This window comes from Strigops habroptila, chromosome 4 (assembly GCF_004027225.2).
Source record: "Strigops habroptila isolate Jane chromosome 4, bStrHab1.2.pri, whole genome shotgun sequence".
Classification (NCBI taxonomy): Eukaryota; Metazoa; Chordata; class Aves; order Psittaciformes; family Psittacidae; genus Strigops; species Strigops habroptila.
The window spans coordinates 7,615,851-7,637,269 of record NC_046358.1 but is presented as its reverse complement, the minus strand read 5'-3'; the positions used below and the strand labels follow the sequence as shown (position 1 = coordinate 7,637,269).

General features: G+C 44.9%; 1 protein-coding gene across 7 annotated transcripts in view; it reads left to right on the top strand.

The window, feature by feature from the left end:
- The first annotated feature begins 273 nt into the window (after nucleotides 1-273).
- RPAP1 (RNA polymerase II associated protein 1) overlaps nucleotides 274-21,419 on the top strand; it is a 43,839-nt gene continuing 22,693 nt past the window's right edge. For 3 of the 7 annotated variants that reach the window (XR_003990957.1, XR_003990958.1, XM_030482963.1), the window contains exons 1-10: nucleotides 3,292-4,422; nucleotides 5,914-6,193; nucleotides 7,138-7,286; nucleotides 7,897-7,989; nucleotides 9,333-9,513; nucleotides 13,165-13,341; nucleotides 16,232-16,438; nucleotides 20,132-20,247; nucleotides 20,651-20,749; nucleotides 21,199-21,300. Coding sequence is in view for 5 of the 7 variants with exons in the window: in XM_030482963.1 (XP_030338823.1) it covers nucleotides 6,004-6,193; nucleotides 7,138-7,286; nucleotides 7,897-7,989; nucleotides 9,333-9,513; nucleotides 13,165-13,341; nucleotides 16,232-16,438; nucleotides 20,132-20,247; nucleotides 20,651-20,749; nucleotides 21,199-21,300 (1,314 nt within the window). In the remaining 2 variants the exon portion in view is untranslated. The other 4 variants (XM_030482961.1, XM_030482962.1, XM_030482960.1 and 1 more) reach the window with 4 other exon arrangements.

Here is a 21,419-nt window from a genome sequence, read left to right as displayed (position 1 = left end):
TAAGAGCGAGCCCGCAGAGTTCAGCGGCGGGACTTTCTCCCACAAGCACCGGCGGCAGCACCGGGCACCCTGCCCGCACCTTGTCCCTGGGCAGCGGGAGAGCCGGCGCGGGACCTGCCTCAGAACGACCGCAGGGCCCCGCCGCGCTCCCACCCGCCCGTCTCCAGCGGGTGCAGCCCCTGAGGGGAGGGAAGATGGCGCCGACCCGCCCCTTGCCGCAGCGGTGCTGGCAAGCGCGGGCGGAGGTGACGTTCCGCCGGGCGGAAGCATCCGCCGCGCGGCCGGGCGGAAGTGCGGTGGGTGAGCGGCGCGGGTGCGGCGCGGCCGCGGGTGCGGGGCCAGGGCGGGCCGTGCCGGGGCGGCCGCGGGGCGCAGCGCTCCGCCTGGGCGATAGGGTGAAGAGGAGCGCGGCTGCGGGCAGCGTGCGGCCTCCGGGGCAGCGGCCGTGCGCCCTGCGGTCCGTGTTGCGGTGGATCTCCCCGCCCAGCATCCCCCCGTCAGGCCTGCGGGCCACGCCGGCGGGTGTAAGACGTCGGCTCAGACCCGTTTAGCGGTGGGAGTGCCGGGGCGCATCTGCTCTTTAGTTTGTTAATAGCAGCTTGTTGCCTTTAGTTTTGTTTCGTGCCGTGCTGAATCCATCTATTGGTTGCAGAGAGTCTTCAGGCAAGCTGGGGACAGCAGCGTTCCTGCGGGCGAGGCGCTGGGGTGTGCACATGGTGCGTGCCTGGCAGGCAAAGTGACAGCCACTGAGTCTGATCCGAGCAGCGTGAGGTGTGGAGCCTCTGAGGAGATGTTTTGCCATCTTTGGCTGGGGGTTTCCTTGTGGGAGGAGGGTCTTTACAAGTACCTGCTTTCCCTATAGCCCATAGAAGTTGCTGCCTGTTTTGGTGTTGGTCATTACAGTATTGTGTGCAGAAAGTGGGTTTGTGACAGAGCAGAGCATGCACGTTTGCAAAGTAGCCAAGAATCCAGAGTGAGGCTTTCATTGACCACTAGAGCAGAGTTTTACCCTTCCATTGACTGCTGAGCTGCCTTAGAGAGGCCAAGATTTGACTCTTTGTTTCTCCTTTTAATTCCTTACCTCAACCAACAGGTCTGAAGAAATATGTTACGTTGAGGCACTGATTGTGACAGCAGTACCTTGTGTTCTTCTTTGACCCAAACTGGTAACTTCAGTGAAGTTGTAGACTTGAGGATGGGGGAAAAAGTGTCAGGGTTCAGAAACTGGAAGGAGTCAAGGATGACTCTGTGCTTTTACATGTACTTGCTACCTTTTCTCTTTTAATGTCCCTGTGATTACCTCCCCTCTGAAGGATGTAAGCTCGCCTGTGAAGGCAGGCTGTGAGAGTTGGGGTTGTGCAGCCTGGAGAAGAGAAGGCTTTAGGGGACATGTTAGAGCAGCTTCCAGAGCCTAAAGGGGCTTACAAGAAATCTGGAGAGGGACTTTTTACAAGGGCATGTAGTGACGGGACAAGAGGGAATGGATTTAAACTGACAGAGGCAAGATTTAGATTCAACATTAGGAAGAAATTCTTTACTATGAGGGTGGTGATACACTGCTACAGGGTGCCCAGAGAAGCTGTGGCTGCCCCATCCCTGGCAGTGTTCAAGGCCAGGTTGGATGGGGCTTGGAGCAACCTGCTCTAGTGGAAGGTGTCCCTGCCCATGGCAGAGGGTTGGAACTGGATGAGCTTTAAGGTCCCTTCCAACCCAAACTATAATGTGATACAATTCTTTGATATAACTGTGTCTAGTTCATGGGTTTTGTTGTTATATGTCTCCCTTGGGCTGTAGGGCTCTGCTGCTGTGGAAGAAAATTGCATTGCAACTGTAGATGGGCTAGAATAAAATAACCCTCCTAATGGTATTGGATTATATCAAGTAAGTGCAGTTCTTTGTAGCCTGATGGAACCTGTAACAGCCTTGGCCAGGAGTGGGGTGGTACTCTGCTCAAACAAATGCTGTGTCTGATTATTCTTATGCTTTATGTCTGCTGAGAGTAGTGGCAGGGGTTGGTAATATGCCTCCAAAGCTTAAATGCTGCTTCTGGGAAGCACTGGAAGAGTATTCTAGACCTTTGTTTATCAGTAAAGTAAATGCCATTCTGTGATGTTCTGGTGCAGGTTTATGCTCGATCTGAAGCTGGTTAATCCAAAATTAAACAAGTGCAGGGCATTTGAAGCAGTCTGTGCTTTATTGCCTTCCGTGCTTTTGTGTCTTCTTTTAGCCTGGCTTAGACCACTGCCCTCAGCTGCATGTGCAAAACTTCCTGCAGCACTGATGGGCTTTTCAAACAGTATCCTTGGAAAGTCCAGAGCATGACAGAAGGATATTTATTGAGACTTTAAGTGCAGACAGGGGATACCACAGCAGATGATAGTGTATTTGCATAATAATCACTATGTCCTCGTATGTATAGGTGCTTGTGGTGCTTTGACAGCATTTCTGATCCCTTACATGTGTTCATAGGACAATATCCTCATGTGGCTGCACATGTGGGCTAGATGGTGGTCCCTCTAGGCAAACAGTTTGTGCGTGGTTACCTCTTAAGCAGCCAGCTGCAAGATTGGAGATAACCAGCCCACAGGCTACTGGGGTTAGCCTGATCATCAGTGGTGTGTTAGTTTTCTTGCATGGTTTCTCTGAGCTCTGGTGGATAAGAGTTGCTCCTTATGATGGTTAGGTGAGTGTTGGTGATGTGCTTAGATGTCTTCCAGGGGGCATGGAAAAAGGTACCAAAGGAAAGCAGACTATTTTCACTACATCCTGTCTTGTCTGTCTGTAAGTTCCATATGTGTGTAAGCAATTCTTAGCTCATTGGACTGCAGAAGGACCAAGTCAAAGGCCTTGGATGTATTAAATGGTGGTGGGACACAGAGTTGTTGGAGCAAGTCCAGAGAAGGGCCCCAAAGATGATCAGGGGCTGGAGCAGCTCCTGTATGAAGACAGGCTGAGAGAGTTGGGGCTGTTCAGCCTGGAGAAGAGAAGCTGCGTGGAGACCTCAGAGCAGCTTCCATTGTCTGAAGGGGGCCTACAAGGATGCTGGGGAGGGACTCTTCATCACGGACTGTAGTGGTAGGACAAGGAGTAATGGCTTCAAACTTAAACAGGGGAAGTTCAGGTTAGATCTAAGGAAGAAGTTCTTTACAGTGAGGGTGGTGAGGCACTGGAATGGGTTGCCCAAGGAAGTTGTGAATGCTCCATCGCTGGAAGTGTTCAAGGCCAGGCTGGACAGAGCCTTGGGCAATGTGGTCTGAGGTCAGGCATCCCTGCCTGTGGCAGGGGGTTGGAACTAGATGATCATAAGGTCCTTTCCAGCCCAAACCATTCTGTGATTTTATACATTTCTAGACCCAGTTAGATGACGGACAGAAAACATTTAAAGCTTTTAGCTGTTTTTTTACCAAACTAATGCCCACCTCTGTATTGCCCTCTTGTTGTAACTCTTTACATTTGGGTGGCCTTTGTATCTATATGGGGGAAGGAGTTACTTTGAGGAAAAGGTTCCTGGAATAACATCTAACCTTTTTAGACAATAACTGCATAGTTGGCTTCTTGTGCCTGACAGTTCCTCACGTAAATGAAGGCAGTTTCAAGGCCTGTTATGTTATTAAGTCTTTTGATATACAGAGACTTGGACAAGTGTATGGAGATCCCTGTGTGGAAGAGGCTTATTGAAAAAGATTAGCAGCACACTTTGCTTATGTCAGTTAATCGTAGCATCATCCTCATTTTGGCTTTGAAGCCTGTGATGATAGGGCATGAAACACTTGGCTTCTGATGCATGTGGTGCTACTTACGCATATCAAAGAGGGACCTATCAACTGAAGTATGACTATTGGAGCCCCTGTTGTGGCAGAAAGCTCCATAAATTAACAGCAATAGGTATGTGCTTATGCTGGGAGGACACAAAAAGGGAGCTGTCTGCAGAAGTTGCAGTTTTTGCTGGGCAGTTGCAAGGGAACTGTGCTGAAAGGGAGTGTTTCTGCTTTCTCAGCATCAGTCAACCACAATGGCATCCCAGGAGTGTTTGTGTTAGGTCCTCCTCCAACCGTAGCAAGGCACTGTAGCAGGGTGCTCCCTTCCCTTCCTGCCCTGAAGTAGCCTTTGCTAGTGGCAGTGTTCCACGATGTCCTTGACAGCATTGGTGGAGAAATAGGGTGTTTTCTCTGGGTGCTGGGGGTGGGTTTTGTTGTACACAGGGTACAGGGAAGTTCCTCTTGTATGTAGGCTTGGTGTAATTGGAAGTTGTTGTTCTGGGACTCTTCTTTCATTAAGGTCAGTGTTTTGAGATGTCTGAAATCAAGCAACTAACTCGTGATGCTGGCATTGGATGAAGAAGTCTGGTTCCTCAGTCATGGAGTGCTGAAGTGAATGGAGTCCCTGGAAACCTTGAAACCTCTGAAAATCCACTTTGTTTTGGTACACAAAACTCTTAAGTCTGAATGGTTTTAGTCCAGCTTTTGCACAAAGTGAGGGGCAGGAAAAAGAATTTCAGGGAGTCTTACATGGTTTGTGGTTTTACACTGAGGCCTTGGTTTTAGAAAGACAACAAATGTAGAACTCTCTGGAGCTCTTTGTGCTCTTGGAAGCAGCAGTATCACATCTAACCAACCTTGGTCAAGAATGAGAACCCTGAAAATAGTGTAACTATTCCAAGTATAGGTGATAAGTACTGCATGAAGTAATTCTTGTGTCTGTTAGCATGCTTCCCACAAGATATCTCTCCACATATTTTACAATGAAGTAGGATGATAGCACAAGACAAAACATTGGTTTCAGGGCAGTGGCTGTGTTTGCACAAGGATCGAACTTTGCTTTGGTCTTAGATTAAGACAGAGATTCACTTCCAAGCTTTTCATTTTCTCATAGGTACAGCTTATCCATATGGCACATAACTGCAGTTTTAAACTCCACATCCACTTCCCTTCCCTACTTCACAATATATTGAGTCCTGATGGGCTTTTGAAAAGTGGAAGAGATCAAATATGTACAAAACATTTCAACATACCAAGTGTGGGAGGTGCCAAGTCTGTAGCATTAGTGCTGATCAGTGACTCAATTAGTGTGAAATGTATTTGCAAACACTTTACTTGCTGCCTGTCAGAAATGGATTGATGGTCCCAGGCTCTGGGAATAAGAGGTGAGAGTAATGCTCACAAGTATTTTCATGCCCAGGAGAAGGGAGGTGGAATAGTTGCCTTCCCAGTAAATTCTTACATGCACAGAGGTAAAAGTCTTTATAAATACCACCGTTGGCTTTCCACTCAGAACTGGCCTGGGCAGTGAATGAAGGTGCTTAGAAATAACATGATTTTTGCCAATAAGAGGGCAGTGAAAGAGTGAGAGAGAGGTAAAGCAGGGGGACTAGATAAGGAAGAAAACCTGTTTTCACTTGGGAGATTTGAGTGTGAAGGAGAGCACAGTCAGAGAGAGTGAGTGCATTGTCCAAATCTACATGCACAGGCTCTTTCATCCTGACAGGGATGCTAATGCTGGGATTCAGAGAAGACTATGCTGGAGGGGGGAGGTTTGCATGATACTGTGTCTCTGATGTTCTTGGTTGGTGTTGATAATGGAGGAAGCCAAATCTGTTGTCTTGGACCAGGTGCTTCTGTGGCTTTGCAAATCCAAGGCTGTGTTGTTGGCATTCTGGCAGTGATGCACTTGTTGGCTGGCTTTTTGCTGGAATGATGCCATTCTGCTCCCAGCTGGGTGGTAGACCAGGTGTTGCCTTGTCTAGTAGCATGTTCTCTGGCAATGAAGAACAAGGTGAACAGTTTGTCTGGGACTCTGGTACAACTAGTCGTGTCCTGGGGTGATCCCGGAGTAGGGTGGCTGTGGTGTGTACTGGAACAGCAGAGTGGGACAAAAAGTAATAGTTTTCTCTTGCTGTCCCCATCCTGTCTCCAGGAAATCCAGTTCTGTAACCAGTTTTGCACATCTTCAGTAGTTTCCATGTGAACAGCACACAGGACTGAGTTGCAAGAGCAAGAAGGCAGGATGTTTTCGAGACCAAAGCCTGGGGAGTCCGAGGCAGACCTGCTGCACTTTCAAAACCAGTTCCTGGCAGCCAGAGCTTCACCTGCAGTGAAGGTTGTGAAGAAAGCAGACAAGAGGAAAGGGGAGGAAAGGACCACAGATGCTGAGAGACCCCCGCTACAGGACAGCAAGGATGTGGTCATGTTGGATGGTAACTTCCCTTGTGGGCTTATTTGAATTACCAGAATTCTCTGTCCCTTTCTGTCTTCCTCACTGCTTGCTTTTTCACCTCCCTCTCAACCCAGTGTTCCTTTTGCCCTGCATGTGTGTCCTCCTTGCAGTATTGTTTGTTCTTAGCCTTGTTGGGAAATGCACTGGTCCAGTGTTACTGGCATCCAGTAGAACCACGTTTCCAAGTCGTTGCCTCTTGTCTGTGGTACCTTGCCAGCCTCAATGTAAGAGGTGTTTTCTGTGATTTGTACCCACTGGACACTCGCTGCTTACTTTGCAATCTGTCCAGACACTGTTCTCAGTATCTCTGAGGCTTAGCTCTGGTAACAGCTCCGGCTTTCAGCCAGCAGATGTAGCTTGATAAGCTGCCTTCCTCTGGTTTTGTTTTCCTCCATCAGTAGTAACTGTAACATTTCTGTCATGTCCTTAATAGTCTGAGAAGCTTGAGGTGCTTTCTTAAAAGCAACAACTTAAATCTTGCAGTGCTTAGTTCCAGGTAAGAAAACATGAACCCAGTTTATAGACAGGGAAAAGGAGGCCTTGGCTTGCTCATGAACATACAAATCACTCAGAGCTGGCAGTGGAATTGTACCTGAACGTAACCTGAAAGGACACTATTTGTTTCTGTAGAGCCTTGCTTCTTCCCTTAATACTTGCAGTCAGGCCTCAGTACCCTTTCCTGCTTATGGAGCTCATTGAAAAGACCTTGATGCCAATACATAACTAATAAAATTGAGTATGTTTCTCTCCACTATCCAGTGCAAGTCAGAGACAGAGGGCTCTTATTGCTTCCTCATCTTCTTGGTTTCTCATCAAAGCAATAGGTGCTATTAAGGAGCCTTGGTCTGGTACCTATTGCACAGTAGTTATATATGAGTAACCTCACTGCTTTTATTTTTTTATCTTATTATTTCCCCTCCCCAGATTTTCCTGATACTTTGCCAGCTCTAACTCCAGCTCCTCCAAAAAAGTCAAAGATCAAAAATGCCTATGTCCACTTTGAGGATGAAGATCCAGAGGAAAGACTGGAGAGTCATGATCGACACATTACAGCAGTCTTCAGTAAAATTATTGTATGTCTGGGTTTTATGTGATGCTCTAGTTTGGTTGGGGTTTTGGTTGGTTGGTTGTTGTTTGGTTGGTTTTCCCTCCTTTTTTGAATGCTGTGAACTAAGTGGACAGGGATGAAAGGTTCTGTTGCTGCTTTTTCTTTCTACAGTGTAGTGAAGCGGTTGTAGCACTGTAGTTGTGCTACAACTGCTCTTTCAGGGAGCACCTTGAAAGAAAAGTTCTTTGGGTATATTTTTGCTGTCAGTTAAATATGGGTCTGAAGCTGTTTTCCAGTCCAGACTGCCTACAGGACATGCTGCCTGCATGCAGACGTGTGCTCCAGTGTGGATTTGGGTGAGTTTCTGGACTTTCTAAGGAGGATGTTCTCGTTGCTTTGCACTGGCCCAGATTTTCCTTTATCTGATTCTTGGAGTTTGGCAGCCCAGCCTTTTGGAAAATAGCCTCGCTTTGTCTCTAAATAAGCACAAGGTATTCTGAGCCTGACAGTGATGTAGCAGGAAGCTTGTGAGCTGCAGAGCTGAGAGATTTTGAGTCCACTCTTAGCTAAATGATATGAAATGATATGTCTGGCTGTTGTGGTGCTTTCTACAGGGCTTTAATTTTTTGCTGCAGGAACGAGACACGAGTGCAGCAGCAGTGACCATGCCAGTGCCCACTGGAGACCCATTTCCAAGGACGTTTCACCGCTCTGAGATAAAAAGTGAGGTAAGATTGGGAGCAGCTCTTTTACGGTACCTTATTCATGATTAAAACTTGGCCACAACAAAGCCTGATGCTTGGTGGGTGGTAGGACTCAAAATAAGTGACTTTGCCTGCTGGAGGTTTTGAGCTAGCTCTGCATCTCTCTCACATTTGCTCCCTTAGTGTAGGAGAGAGTTCTACCAAGCTGCCATCAGGTAGGTACCTCACACCCTGCAGTTAAATAACACAAGAATCCTTTTGGTTTAGGAAAAGGTGATCCCCTTCAGCTGACTTTAGTGAGGTAGATAAAATCTGCGCTGCTGTAATAGTATTGATCCTGTTCTGCTTGTTTTTCTCTGAGGATCAACCTTTGTTAATTTATCCACCAGGTTTAAGTCCATGCTTACTGAAGCTGCACCTGGTTTCTCCTGACATGACATTTGAGTGTGGTTGCACAGATTATCTTTTGCAGCTTTTTGGATTTTGGCATCATTTCTGAGGCTGTAAAACTGGAAGCCGTGGCTGCTATCACCAGGCATTGCGGCAATAGCAAGAGCTGCTAGTTGAGTGGGAGTTAGATGCTGGGAATTGGTATGTGATTGATAGTTGTTGCTTTGAAGAGATAGCTTATTTTGAAGGACAGCTTTTTTGAAAGAGTGATACTTTTGAAACTACCAGTTCTGTTTATCTAATGCAGGAGTGCACAAAGCAGCTGCAGGATGTTCAGAGTGTCTTTTAAGCTTCTTCTCTGGACTGGGGACATGCAAAAGGGTGGTTTTCTGCTTAGTCTGCTTTGGATTTCCTGTGCATCCTCTTCAAGGCTGTTCAAAGCCATGCCCTTCCATCACCTAGGCAAGCAACACAGTAATTTAGTCAGGATTATTTTAGCATTATTTAGGTGCCCATTTCTTACTGTGTAAATCTTTTCACCCTGCTGCTCTCTAATCACCTTATAAGAAGCCTGTTCCAAGCATGTGGTGAGCACAGTGCAGTACAGCCTCCTTTATCCTCAGAAATCCAAAGTATTCAGCTATGCAGAGTTTCTGAGCAGCAGGAAAGCTGGAACTGTTGTATTTGGCGATATTTTAGGTGTACCTGCCTGGCTTGAATTCACTTCTAATTAATCATCTTCCTTCTCTAGGTAGAAAAAACATTTGTGTTATTGTCTTTCTTGTCCTAGCATTAAAACCTGTGTTAAAATAAGAACAGCACACGTATAGAAAACGCAGGTGGCTGCCAGTAGCTTCTCTGTATCACGTCCCAAAGCCTGATTTGAGGGTGTCTTTAGGATCAGATCTATACATTTGTTAATGGCAGGTGTGCGGGGGAGTCTGGGAAGCGGTGACACATGGCTTCCCTGTTTGCAGGTGAAGGTGGCATCTGGCAGAAAAAGCATCTTTGCACAAAAGATGGCAGCGAGAAGAGCTGCTGAAAAGGCAGCAACAGCCCCCTCTGCTGCCGAGTGCACGCAAATAGGATCAGCTGCTCCGGATGCCCAGGATCCTGGGGGATCAGCAGGAGAGGCGCCTTTCCTTAGCACCAGGGATGGTAAGTGGAGAAGGTTCTGCTTATTCAGCCTACCGTATTTAAATAGCCTTAGTAACCGTAACATCACTGCTCCTTATTTTTAAAGTAGGGTAGCACTCTTGTCCTCAGTTTAGGAATCTCAAGGTCACTTGGAATGTCTGTGGCTTGACAAGGATTTGAAGTGGTCTGAGACCCAAATTAACGTTCTGAAAGTTGGGTTAGCTTTCGCACTGATTTTCTTTCTGTTTTGCACAGGGCCAAACAGATTTGTTTTTCAAGGCCCTTGTCTTCCTTTTCTTCTCTGCTATATGTAACGTTTTTCTTGTTTCATTATTGGCTTCCACAATTTTAGGAAGAGGGTGGTTCTTGCACCTCATGAAGGCGTTTGAGACCACTCTGATGCAGATTTTCACTCCTACCTAGAAGCTGAAAGCTCAGTCTTCCGTCACCAGATCTGCTGCCATGAGACTGTGGCTTTGCTTCATCAGGAAGGCTGTGAGGCAGTGCTGATGAGTCAGTGCCACCTCCAGCAGTTACTTGTCTGACAGCAACGTGACAAGGAAAGATGAAACCAATTCAACTGGTACCAGCTTCTCCCAGCCTTTATTTTTTTTGTCTTGGACTTTTATTTGCTATTTGCTTAGGACCACCATGTGTCTGGGCTTTTTCATGACACCCTCTTTCTCACATTGAAATAGAGGCCAGATAACCCATTGAGGGTTATCACTGTTTGCCTAAGTTTCTGTCTGCCCTCACCCTTATCAGAGAATTGGTAAGAGAACCCCTAGATGTGTTGTGCACTGACATGCACAAATTCACCATCCAGGTCAGTATACTGTGCTTGCTGAGTATCCTGTTACAATTGTGCATGTGTACTTTTGCCTGAGAAATCTCAAAGGGAAATCCAGCAGCCCGAGAGCTGTGATCCTCTTGAAGTAGAACGCTTTTGAAACGTAGTGGCACAACAGAGGGGTCAGAAGATGGCTTGGCCTCCTCAGCAAGATTGTTGGGCAGGATCGCTAGAAGGAATAGGAGAAGAGGGGGAGCTCCGTTTCTTGTAGTAACAATGTGTTTGTGCCTGGTAACTCTCGGCTTACTTGTTGATGGTGGGAAGCTTACTGAATCTTTTCCCAGGTCACTCTGTTGTCTCATCTCTTTCTGTTCAATACACAAGACAACTGGTGTGGAAATTACATCAAACTTTACTGATGTTATGATGAGTGTCATAGAATCATAGAATAGTTAGGGTTGGAAAGAACCTTAAGATCATCTAGTTCCAACTCCCTGCCATGGGCAGGGACACCTCACACTAAACCATGTCGTCCAAGGCTCTGTCCAACCTGGCCTTGAACACTGCCAGGGATGGAGCATTCACAGCTTCCTTTGGCAACCCATTCCAGTGCCTCACCACCCTCACTGTAAAGAACTTCTTCCTTCCTTCTTAATCTAAACTTCCCCTGTTTAAGTTTGAAGCCATTACCCCTTGTCCTACCACTACAGTCCCTGATGAAGAGTCCCTCCCCAGCATCCTTATGGGCCCCCTTCAGATACTGGAAGGCTGCTCTGAGGTTTCCACGCAGCCTCTCTTCTGCAGGCTGAACAGCCCCAACTTTCTCAGCCTGTCTTCATATAGGAGGTGCTGCAGCCCTCTTATGATCCTCGTGGCCTCCTCTGGACTTGCTCCAACAGCTCCATGTCCTTTTTATGTTGAGGACACCAGAACTGCACACAGTACTTCAAGTGAGGTCTCACGAGAGCAGAGTAGAGGGGCAGGATCACCTCCTTTGACCTGCTGGTCACGCTTCTTTTGATGCAGCCCAGGATACAGTTGGCTTTCTGGGCTGCAAGTGCACACTAAAACTGGCTCGTGTTAAGTTTCTCATCAACCAACACCCCCAAGTCCTTCTCCTCAGGGCTGCTCTGAATCTCTTCTCCGCCCAACCTGTAGCAGTGCCTGGGATTGCCCCGACCCAGGTGTAGGACCTTGCATTTGGCTTGGTTAAACTTCATAAGGTTGGCATCGGCCCACCTCACAAGCGTGTCAAGGTCCCTCTGGATGGCATCCCTTCCCTCCAGCGTGTGAACCGAACCACACAGCTTGGTGTCGTCGGCAAACTTGCTGAGGGCGCATCAATCCCACTGTCCATGTCGCCGACAAAGATGTTGAACAGGACCGGTCCCAACACCGATCCCTGAGGGACACCACTTGTTACTGTTTTCCAACTGGACATCGAGCCATTTACCACAACTCTTTGTGTGTGCCATTGAGCCAGTTCTTTATCCACCGAGTGGTCCATCTATCAAATTGATGTCTCTCCAATTTAGAGACAAGGATGTCATGCGGGACAGTGCCGAACGCTTTGCCCAAGTCCAGGTAGATGACGTCAGCTGCTCTGCCCCTGTCCATCAGTTCCGTAGCCCCGTCATAGAAGGCCACCAAATTGGTCAGGCAGGATTTCCGCTTAGTGAAGCCATGTTGGCTGTCACCAACCACCTCGTTATTTTTCATGTGCCTTAGCATGCTTTCCAAGAGAATCTGCTCCAAGATTTTGCCAGGCACAGAGGTGAGGCTGACTGGTCTGTAGTTCTTTGGGTCTTCCACCTTCCGCTTCTTGAAATGGGGTTATATTACCCTTCTTCCAGTCACCAGGAACTTCACCTGACTGCCAGGATTTTTCAAATACGACGGACAGTGGTTCAGCAACTTCATTCGCCAGCTCCTTCAGGACCTGCGGATGGGTTTCATCAGGTCCCATGGACTTGTGCACGTTCAGGTTCTTAAGATGGTCTCGAACCAGGTTCTTAAGATGGTCTCTCCTACAGTGGGCCTAAGCTCTTCAGGTCTTCATTAGTCATTGCTGCTATTCAAACAGGGGTTTGATGCTTTCAGAGTTGACTGGTTTAGGGTCATAGGGATGTTCCAAGTTACTAATTGGAGCATATGAACAAAACATAAGGAATAAAGCCACTAAGTCACGTGCTTGTGTAGTGGGCTATAGGACAGCTGGAGGGTCTCACTCTGGCCAAAAGAGCATGTCACCTGACTGCTAGGGTTAAATGAAATGAGCCTTTACAAAGGATTTAGATCAGGTGATAAAGGAGACTTGATTCTGTTCAGGGTAGGAAAAATGCCTCCCTGCTGGAACTTCTAATATTTGAATACAGGATGTTGTTGGAAGCAAACATGCCTATGTTGAGAATGGGTCTTGTATCACTCCAGAAACTGGGGTACCTAATAATTTTAATTCTTTGTCTCACTCAACAAGTACTTACTAGGTCATGGTTCAGCTGATGTACAAATGTGAGTTCAGATGTTCCTGGGCAGAGAAAGAATCTAGTATTCACTAACTTTGTAGAATGCTCATCAATTGTGAATTGTGCTCCAGTTTTCTTGCTGTTGCTTTGCATTAAGGAAACAAAATTCCTTTCTCCCCCCATCCCTCCCAAAACTCCTAAAGAAACGAGGTAGAAATGACATTTTGTTTTGACATGGGATGAAAGCCCAAGTATTTTAGTTTTGTTTGAAGCTAAACTAAACTTCTTTACTCCTATTTTAATTTGGCTACAAAGATAAGAAGAAAATTATGCAAGACTGGTAATGACAAAATTGAGATGCATTCATCATGGTGTAGGCACTTAAATCACTAACTGCTTTCTCTGCTGATCTTACAGATAAAGCTGGTGACTTTTTGACCTCTCAGCAGCCTTGTCTCATAACGGGAGAGGGTCTTGGAAGCCAAAAGAGTGAGGAGGAAGTTCAAGCTATTCACAGAGAGAACTTGGAGAAGCTGCAGTCCATGTCTGAGGAAGAGATCCTGCAGGAGCAGGAAAGGCTTCTGGCTCAGCTGGGTATGTGCTTCCCAGGGTGAATTCTAGAGTCATGGAAGGTTACTGAATGTGTAGGTGTCCTGAAGTCTTACTAAATTCATGGGTCAAAGATGGGAGCTTTGGGATTCCTCCTCATCGCATATGTGGATAATCTGTCTTCCATGTCATGTCAGTAGCTTGTGAGTAAGAATTAAGTGTGAAGGAATTAGAGCACCTTCCTCAGTGAGAGGGGGCTTAGCTTAAGTCTGTCTCATCTCCCCTTTGCTACGGGGTAAGATGGTCCCTGCTCTCCATTACTTTGCACGCCAAATACCTGGTTACATATACATGTATTGAGATCCTAAAATGTAGTTCTCTGAAGCAGATTAGAATGCAAAGTTATTCTTAGGATGGTCATAGCAATGCTAAGGTGAGAGAGCACCCTTAGTCTTCCCCTCTAAAATACCTAAGACTTGGGTCAGAACTGTCAGTACCCGGATAGGGGAAGCATGTGGGAGGTTTCAGGTTAAGTCTGTACTTTGCAGAGCAGAAAACCTTACAACTGGGCTTGAACTTCTTGAAAAAGCATTTTAAATATCTGGCTGTTGGGTGCAGATGTTCTGCCAGGGGTCTAGTCTCTGGCTTGGAGCCCTGTCCACAGTGATGCTCTGGGAATGCTGATGACAAGATGGGGGAGATGGCTGAATGTGGTGTGTTTGAGAATTTGTGAGATCTAGGGCACTGTACAACTGCTGGCATTGGTTTCAGTGATTTTGAATGCTCAAGAAGAGCAGACGTACAGATATAGGTGGCAGCCAAGGGGTTTCGAAGTTCTCCTGACTTCTGATTCTCTAGCATCAAATTTAGGTGTGAGTGGCATTTTAGATGCTGAAGTCTCTTGTGGGTTCAGCTTAAATATCGCATTAACGACCTCGACTTCATTGCAGGCAGCATGGGTATAACTGGAAAGGTGGCAAAAGAACTGTGCAAAATAACTGCAGGCAGAATGTGTAGGTACATCCCTCATTCAGAGAGCTGAGCTCTTCCAGCTACCTGAGGTGAAAAAAATCCTGGTTTTTAACTTCACTGCTCATAGCAATGGCATGTGTTTGAAAAATACCTTGTTTATGCACTTTCTTCTTGTGTCTCATTCATGCTCCTTGTCCCCACCACTCTGTCCTTTGGGATATAAGTGAAGTGAATAGTTAGTACATAGTTTAAAAAGGATAGGATGTAGTTTAAGTATTTTTGTACAATAAAGTATTTTATAAAACTATGTATTAGTTTATGTGCCCTGTGGATTAAAATCGTAAATCTTTCAGTCTTTGAGGCTTTGAGGAAACTGGGAGTAATTTTGGCCTTCCCAAAATATCTGTGGTTAGGGAATTATGCAGGATGAAGCTACTCCTAAGCTAAACTGCTGGCTTACAGATGAAGCAGGGAATTGGACAAGCAGAGAGACGTGGATTAAAGAGCCTTTTTCTCCATATTCAGGAGCATGAATCATTGTGGGTGTTTAATGCTGCCCAGTCTCTGAATTAACGTTTTAGTTAAGAAGCAGATGAGTCCATGGTGTGGAGTATGAGGATGGGTAGGCAATTCCATGCTGGGCAGGGTCTTCAGGATCTTATTGTTGATACAGTTCTGGTTTTGCCCATGGAGACTCTGAGCAGAAGTAGGCTGATTTTCAGGCATACTGTGCACAGATTGGCACCATCGGTGACGTGTTTTTCACTGTCTATGTGAAGTGGTGAAATAATGAATACAATCCTTTTCTTGCTGTGCACAATGAAGTGAGAGAAAGTTGAGAGATCTGCTTGCATACAGGAAAAATGTGTGCTTTAATGAGCCTGGGCTAAATGCCTCTCCTTCACCAACGGAGATTAAACTGCATCATGAGAAGAGTGTGCAGCAGTCACAAGTATGGGCTAGATCCCTGCATCCTGAACTATTTCAGAGACACGGGAGTAATTTCCTTTTTGAGGTGACTTCTCTCAGGTACAGAGCACTTCTGAATCACTTGTCCTTTGTCATCCTAAGAATGAGTAACCAGTTACATTCTGTCTACACTCTATACATCTCTGACACTGCTTACTGGAATATCTCTATACCTTTTAGAGTATATTCACAAGCTCTTACTGTTCACCTCTGGCACCTCAACACCATCTTCTAGATGAAAGTATTTAGAGACAAAGTGTGCTCAATCAAAAATGATGTGTGGTATCCATAGCAGATTTGAAAGGAAAATGATGATCATCTGGTATTTTCCTATTTTAGAGCCATAGGAATATTATCTATCCTTTAAAACATCCCCACCTCCCAAATGTTCCTCTTCTCCAAAGCATGAAGAGAATGGCCGTGACTGTTTCTGCATGTTGTCAGAACATAACTGACTCTCAGGATGGGGAGTCAGTTCAGAGCAAAGGAGATCTCCTTTTTCTAACACAATATCTAGACCATGCACTGCAGCTCTAGTGCAGTTCAATAAAGAGCAGGTAATTCATTGTGGTGTCTGTTCCATGTATTCTTGTAGTGTTCAGTTTGATGCCACTGAGTGGTCCACAGACAGGGCAGGCAAACTGTCAGACCTGGGTTCTTCCCATAAATCACAGACCACAATTCTCTGCACAATGGTGCCTTTTCAGTGGCAGCGAGGGGGAAAGAAATTATTATCTTTTTATTTGTAAGTTGGGAGAATAACTAGAATTTTTGTGGTTGCTTTACTTTGGAAGACATTTATCAGCTCTTTCTCTGGTGTCACCTCACCATTCAAATGTCTCAGTTTGAAAAGGAGTGATAGTTGGTACATGAAAAGAGGACATGTGGAATGGGATTGAAAAGACTAAAACGTAAATAGCAGGAGCTACAGGCAGACCAAGTATTTTGAGACTTTCTGTCACATCTCTGTCTGTCTCTTTGTCAATACTTGCAGATCCCAGTTTAGTTGCTTTCTTAAAGTCACGACGTGGTGGCAATGAAGGCCAGAAGAAGGAATTAAAAATGGAACAGAACAGACAGGAGGAGTTTGTGGAAACTCTGCCTGTGGCTCAGCATGGTGTAAGATCATCTCTTTCCATGCAGGAGTCTGGTCTGGAAGAATCTGTAAGGGAAGAAGAAAATACGAAGGTGGAAATCACAGGTAAGAAACAAAGTGCATGTTGTTAATGTTCTGAACAGAAGTGTAAGATTTTTATGGCGTTTGCATCAATCCAGATTGGATTGATGTGGCACTTTGTTAGTTATCTAACTCAGAATTTACCATATTTAAAAGTATATACATCTTGGGTCAACAAAGAAAATCTCACTTGTTTCCAGATGGGCTCCATAGATTAGAAGGGTAATACGCTACATAATGGAGGTGAGCTATTCAGTGGGACATCTTGCTTTGGTTTTGAGATTTGTTCTGAGGTCTATGAAGATAAGATGTGTTTTAAACTAGACAACATTGCTCCTCTGTTCAGTTGTGTGAACAGAGAAACAGAAGAGTGGTAGTGAGATTCAGCTGCTTGAATAATTTCTTTCAACTAGGAGTGGTTGGGGACACGAGGCTGTTGGGTAGGTAAGAGTTAGTGATTTGCTTACAACATAGCATGGAGAACACAGTCAGTCTCACTTCAGGGAGATGGTTCACATAGTGCACATATGACTTATCATGACACTATTCCTGGTGTCCCCGCTTTGTGGCTTGTATCTCAGAGCCCATGTGATGATTTCCACAGGATATGATGCTTTTCTTTGTGTTTTGATGGAGGGAAGTATTAAAGTGTAGAATGTTGTTCTGCTTTTTTTGGAAGAAATGTACAGAGCTGTTGCCTCTTAGTACTATTTAGTACTCAACACATACCTGTATGAGGAGAAAGCTGCTTTATCCCCAGCAGCTAAAGCAACCCATATATTCTCATGGTAGAGAAAAGTAGTGTTTTCCCCGTAAGCTTCTGCTCTTATTGTTGCTTTACTCACTGCAGTTTTTTCTTTAGCCATCTCTTTTTCTCTGTTGTGGTTTTAGCCTCCAATTCTCATCTTCCCCATGCTTTTGTTCATAGCATGTCTCTCATTAGCATGCTTCACCTCCAATTTCATGTCAATTTTTGGCGCTCTCCATCTCTTGATCCTCTCTTCTAAAGCATTCTTTATGTCCCAGTGCAACATGAAGACTGATTAAAGAGTTCTCTGAATCACTTCTGGCTTTCAGCTTGGTGTTTGCAAGAGATAACAACATTTTCTGGATGAGAGGGATGAGTCTGTGAGTGTATGTATGTGTACACGTGCAGGAGAAGGAAAGCTGGTTAGCCCCTTATGGAGGAAGACACTTCACGGAATAGTCCTTTTGCTGCTTCTCCTAAGTTTTACTTTTCCATAAATCCATCTTAATCAAAAACACTATTTTTTGTTCTTTTTATTTTGAGAACAATTGAGTGCACAAGTAGCACCACCACGTTAAGTGACACTCTTTTACTTGCCTGGGAGCAATGGGAGCGGGTTGTTCAGCCTGTAAAGGCTGAACAAGATCATAGTAGTGTTTTTGGGAATAGCTCAGTGTTCAGAGCATTGTGTGCTGACAGCATCTTTTGCTTCCCATGGAAGACTGCATGGGAAAGAAGAGGAGTTTCCTCAGGATATTTGAAAGAACAAAGAAAGCTATAAACCTAAGGGAAGCCTTTCCAGCACCTGAGTTTGTCTGCAGCCCATCTTGGACAACACAATATGTAAAATATTAATTGGACATTAGCACTTAGTTTTGGGATTTCGCATCTGTTTGTGCTCAGAAGGAAACTCCTCATGAATAACTCAGCAGAAACAGTCATTCTGAATTTCCCCAGGGAGAGGAGGATGACACAAAGCAATGGCATTGCTCAAAAGTCAAACCTGTCCTTTAATGAGATAAAAGGCCACTGTTTTTAATAAACAAGATGGTGAAGCCTTTATCCAGCAACTTGTAATCTTATCAAACGGAAAAGTATATTCTGGCACTGAGACAAAAGGGGAACAAAGCAGAAAGAGAAGAGGTTGGGTGGCAGCGTTTAATACAAGCCAGGTCTGAAAAAGTTCAATGCAGATGTTGCGTTTGCACTGTCGGCTTGTGTTTCTCTAAAGGGATTTCTCAGTAACTGGAAAATCTGCTCATGCCTTGGAATATATCTGTCTTTTCCTGTTGACAAGATCCTAATACTAAGGGCTGGTGACAATATGCATAATCCTATTCATAGAATGATTAACTCAACCCTATCAATTTAGTGATTAATGGAGAAAACAATTACAAATATTAATAGATTTCATTTTTCTGCTGATATCATTTCCTCTAGTTTTGCACCTACCACCCACAAACATTTGACTTTCTTACATTTCAGATGCTTTTTCCTTCTCTTCAATTAAAATGTGTGCTGAGCCTTTGGCTAAAATTCTGCGGAACAGCTTTCTGGCTGAGGAAGATAACTCTGTGCTTGGTTCCCTGCCTGACTCAATACCACATTGATCATAAGGGTGAAGCTTCATCCTAAAAAGGATGAGTGCCCTTCCTGAAAGTTTATCGGCTAATTGGAGGAAATTAAAAGGTTAGGTGTCAGGCCAGTTATCAGCAGGGAAAGATGGGATGAAAGAAGAACATCTCAGTGGGACTCATTGTTCCTTACAAGAGAAGACCAGGGCACCAGGATTAATAGCTGCAATGCAAATGAGTTCTGGGCTGCTCCAGCAGGAGTGATGCTGCTGTTTCTCATGCCCTCAGACTGCCTGTTCCTGTCCTAATGTGTGATGTCTCTTGAGATAGCAAGGACTTCTTAGCTCATCTCTTCTCATGCCAGTACGGCATAGTATCCTAGTAGCAAAGCATTACCTTTCCTAGTGTTCAGATAATTTCTGGTTATATTTCTCCTGTCCCTTCACTTGTGAGATTCTTCTATATGCTGATCTGTCTCTTTCCTAGGGCAACTCTTGTGATGTCAGGTATAAATATCTTGTTTCTAAAATTCTTCTAGCCAAAGCACTTTAGAAAGTTAAATCAGTACTTTCTTCCTTAAGTGCTTCAACCTTTGAAATTCTTGTTGAACTGTCCAGTTCCCCTCCTGAGCTGTTTCTCAGGCAGGCTGTGTAAATTCTCAGCTGTTTTGATCTTCTCAAGCTGGTCTCCTCAAGCCTTCAGTGGGGGACATGGAATGAAGAGCAGCATCACAAATGTAACGAAAGCATGAAGAGTAGTGTTTGTGCTCTCTCCAGTGTATCTGGCCTGAAATCATACTGGCTTCCAATAGTTTGCTTGGGCCTTTCTGCAGTGTTCAAGGCCAGGTTGGATGGAGTCTTGAGTGACATGGTTTAGGCCGAGGTGTCCCTACCCATGGCAGGGGCTTGGAACTAGATGATCTTAAGGTCCTTTCCAACCCTAACTATTCTATGATTAATAGAATTAATTAATTAATGTTCTATGATTAATACTTTTGAATCATTTTGTATCTGCTCTAGCATTCCTCTTCCTGGATGACACATGGTTTGTTTTCTCAAAAGTAGGGTTGATACTATTTTTCTGCCCTGGTTCCAATCGCTTTGCCTTATTTGTGTCCTGACTTCTGCTCAGCTTCTCCTAAATTAGCCTTGTCTGTGAATTTCGTTACAGTGCTGTTCACTTCCTTCTCTAGCTCTCATGAAAGATGAAAACAGCTTCAAACCTTTGATGTTTATCCATCAGCCAGCAGTCAATTTGAAAAACGTTTTCTTCTTATTTTACATGAATCCTATATTTGATGCAGTTTTTAAGCCAGGTAGGTTGGCGAAGAGGGAATAGTATTTTCTTCATTCCTGCCTTGGAAGGTAAGACTACTATTTTTTTCCCCCTACAAAGATGATGATCTGCCTGTGAAGCCCAAGAAGGAATGGATTCACATGGACAATGTGGAGTTTGAGAAACTGGAATGGATGAAAGATTTGCCCTTGCCCCAGCAGAAGAAAACCAAAAAGGTTTGAAAGCAGAAACTGATATTTTTCATGTTTGTGTGTGGATCATGCTTCTCAGCAGTAACAGTTTTGAAGGCTTCAAAAACTAGTCCTGAGGTTAATCTGTAAGATTTCATTGGACTGGGAGATTTCCCAGTTTCTTCCGCAGGGTGGGATGATACGTGAACAATTCAGTCTGTAGTGCTCAAGAGAGCTGGGAAGTGAGAATCTATCAACTGTAATCTGAGATGAAACAGGTCTGAAAGCTAAGAAAAAGGGCAATACTTCTGAAGAATTTGAGGTCTGAGCTGAGGAGTTTTTGAACTCTTCCCTTGCAGCAGTTGATACAAGAAGTGGTGTTTGAAGTGGTGAATGGAGTGGAAGGCAATAGAAATAATCTCTTTCTCCCTCCACGCTTTTGTTGTAGGGAATGCAAGCTCGATTCAGTTTAAAAGGAGAATTGATTCCTGCAGATGCTGATTTACCAACACATCTAGGCCTGCATCACCATGGAGAAGAGGCAGAGGTGGGTGTAATGTAGTAGAAAGGGTACACTCATTTGTTTCCTGTGTTTGATTTGGCAGATTCCTTTTGTGCCAAGGCTTTTTAGTGACAAAAACCTTAGGAAAGTGCAGACAGGTGATTTTCTTTTGAAACAAGCTCCTGAAGAGAAGCTGGTCTGTATGCATTAACTACTTCACTTGCAGAAAGCTCCATTAATGCTTTTTTATGCTGTTGAGAATTTGCGGTGCTGGAAAAAGGTGCACATACATCCTTTTCTTAAGAAGTTCAGTTTTCTCCTGTCACATCAGCAATTAGAATCTCTTTTGCAATTGCCACGAAGCAGCAAACAACATTGCATTGCAGTTTATCTCCCACTATGCAGTATTTCACAGTTAATCTTATTTGAAGGGGCCTGTTTTTACCTATAGCTGAGTTGTTTTGTTGTTTTGTTTTGGTGTCCCCCCCATTTAGAGGGCTGGTTATTCTCTCCAAGAGCTCTTTCATTTGTCTCGCAGCCAAGTTATTCAACAGAGGACACTGGCTCTGCAGGTCTTGGGTCGTATTGTTCAAAAGGTAAGTAATTTCCTGTGGAATTCCTCCCCATAATTCAAGTTTCTGGGGGATCAGGACCCGAGTTCTCTGGTATTAGTTGTTTGCTTTGTACTATTCAATGAAGGTGAGAAAAATCAGCA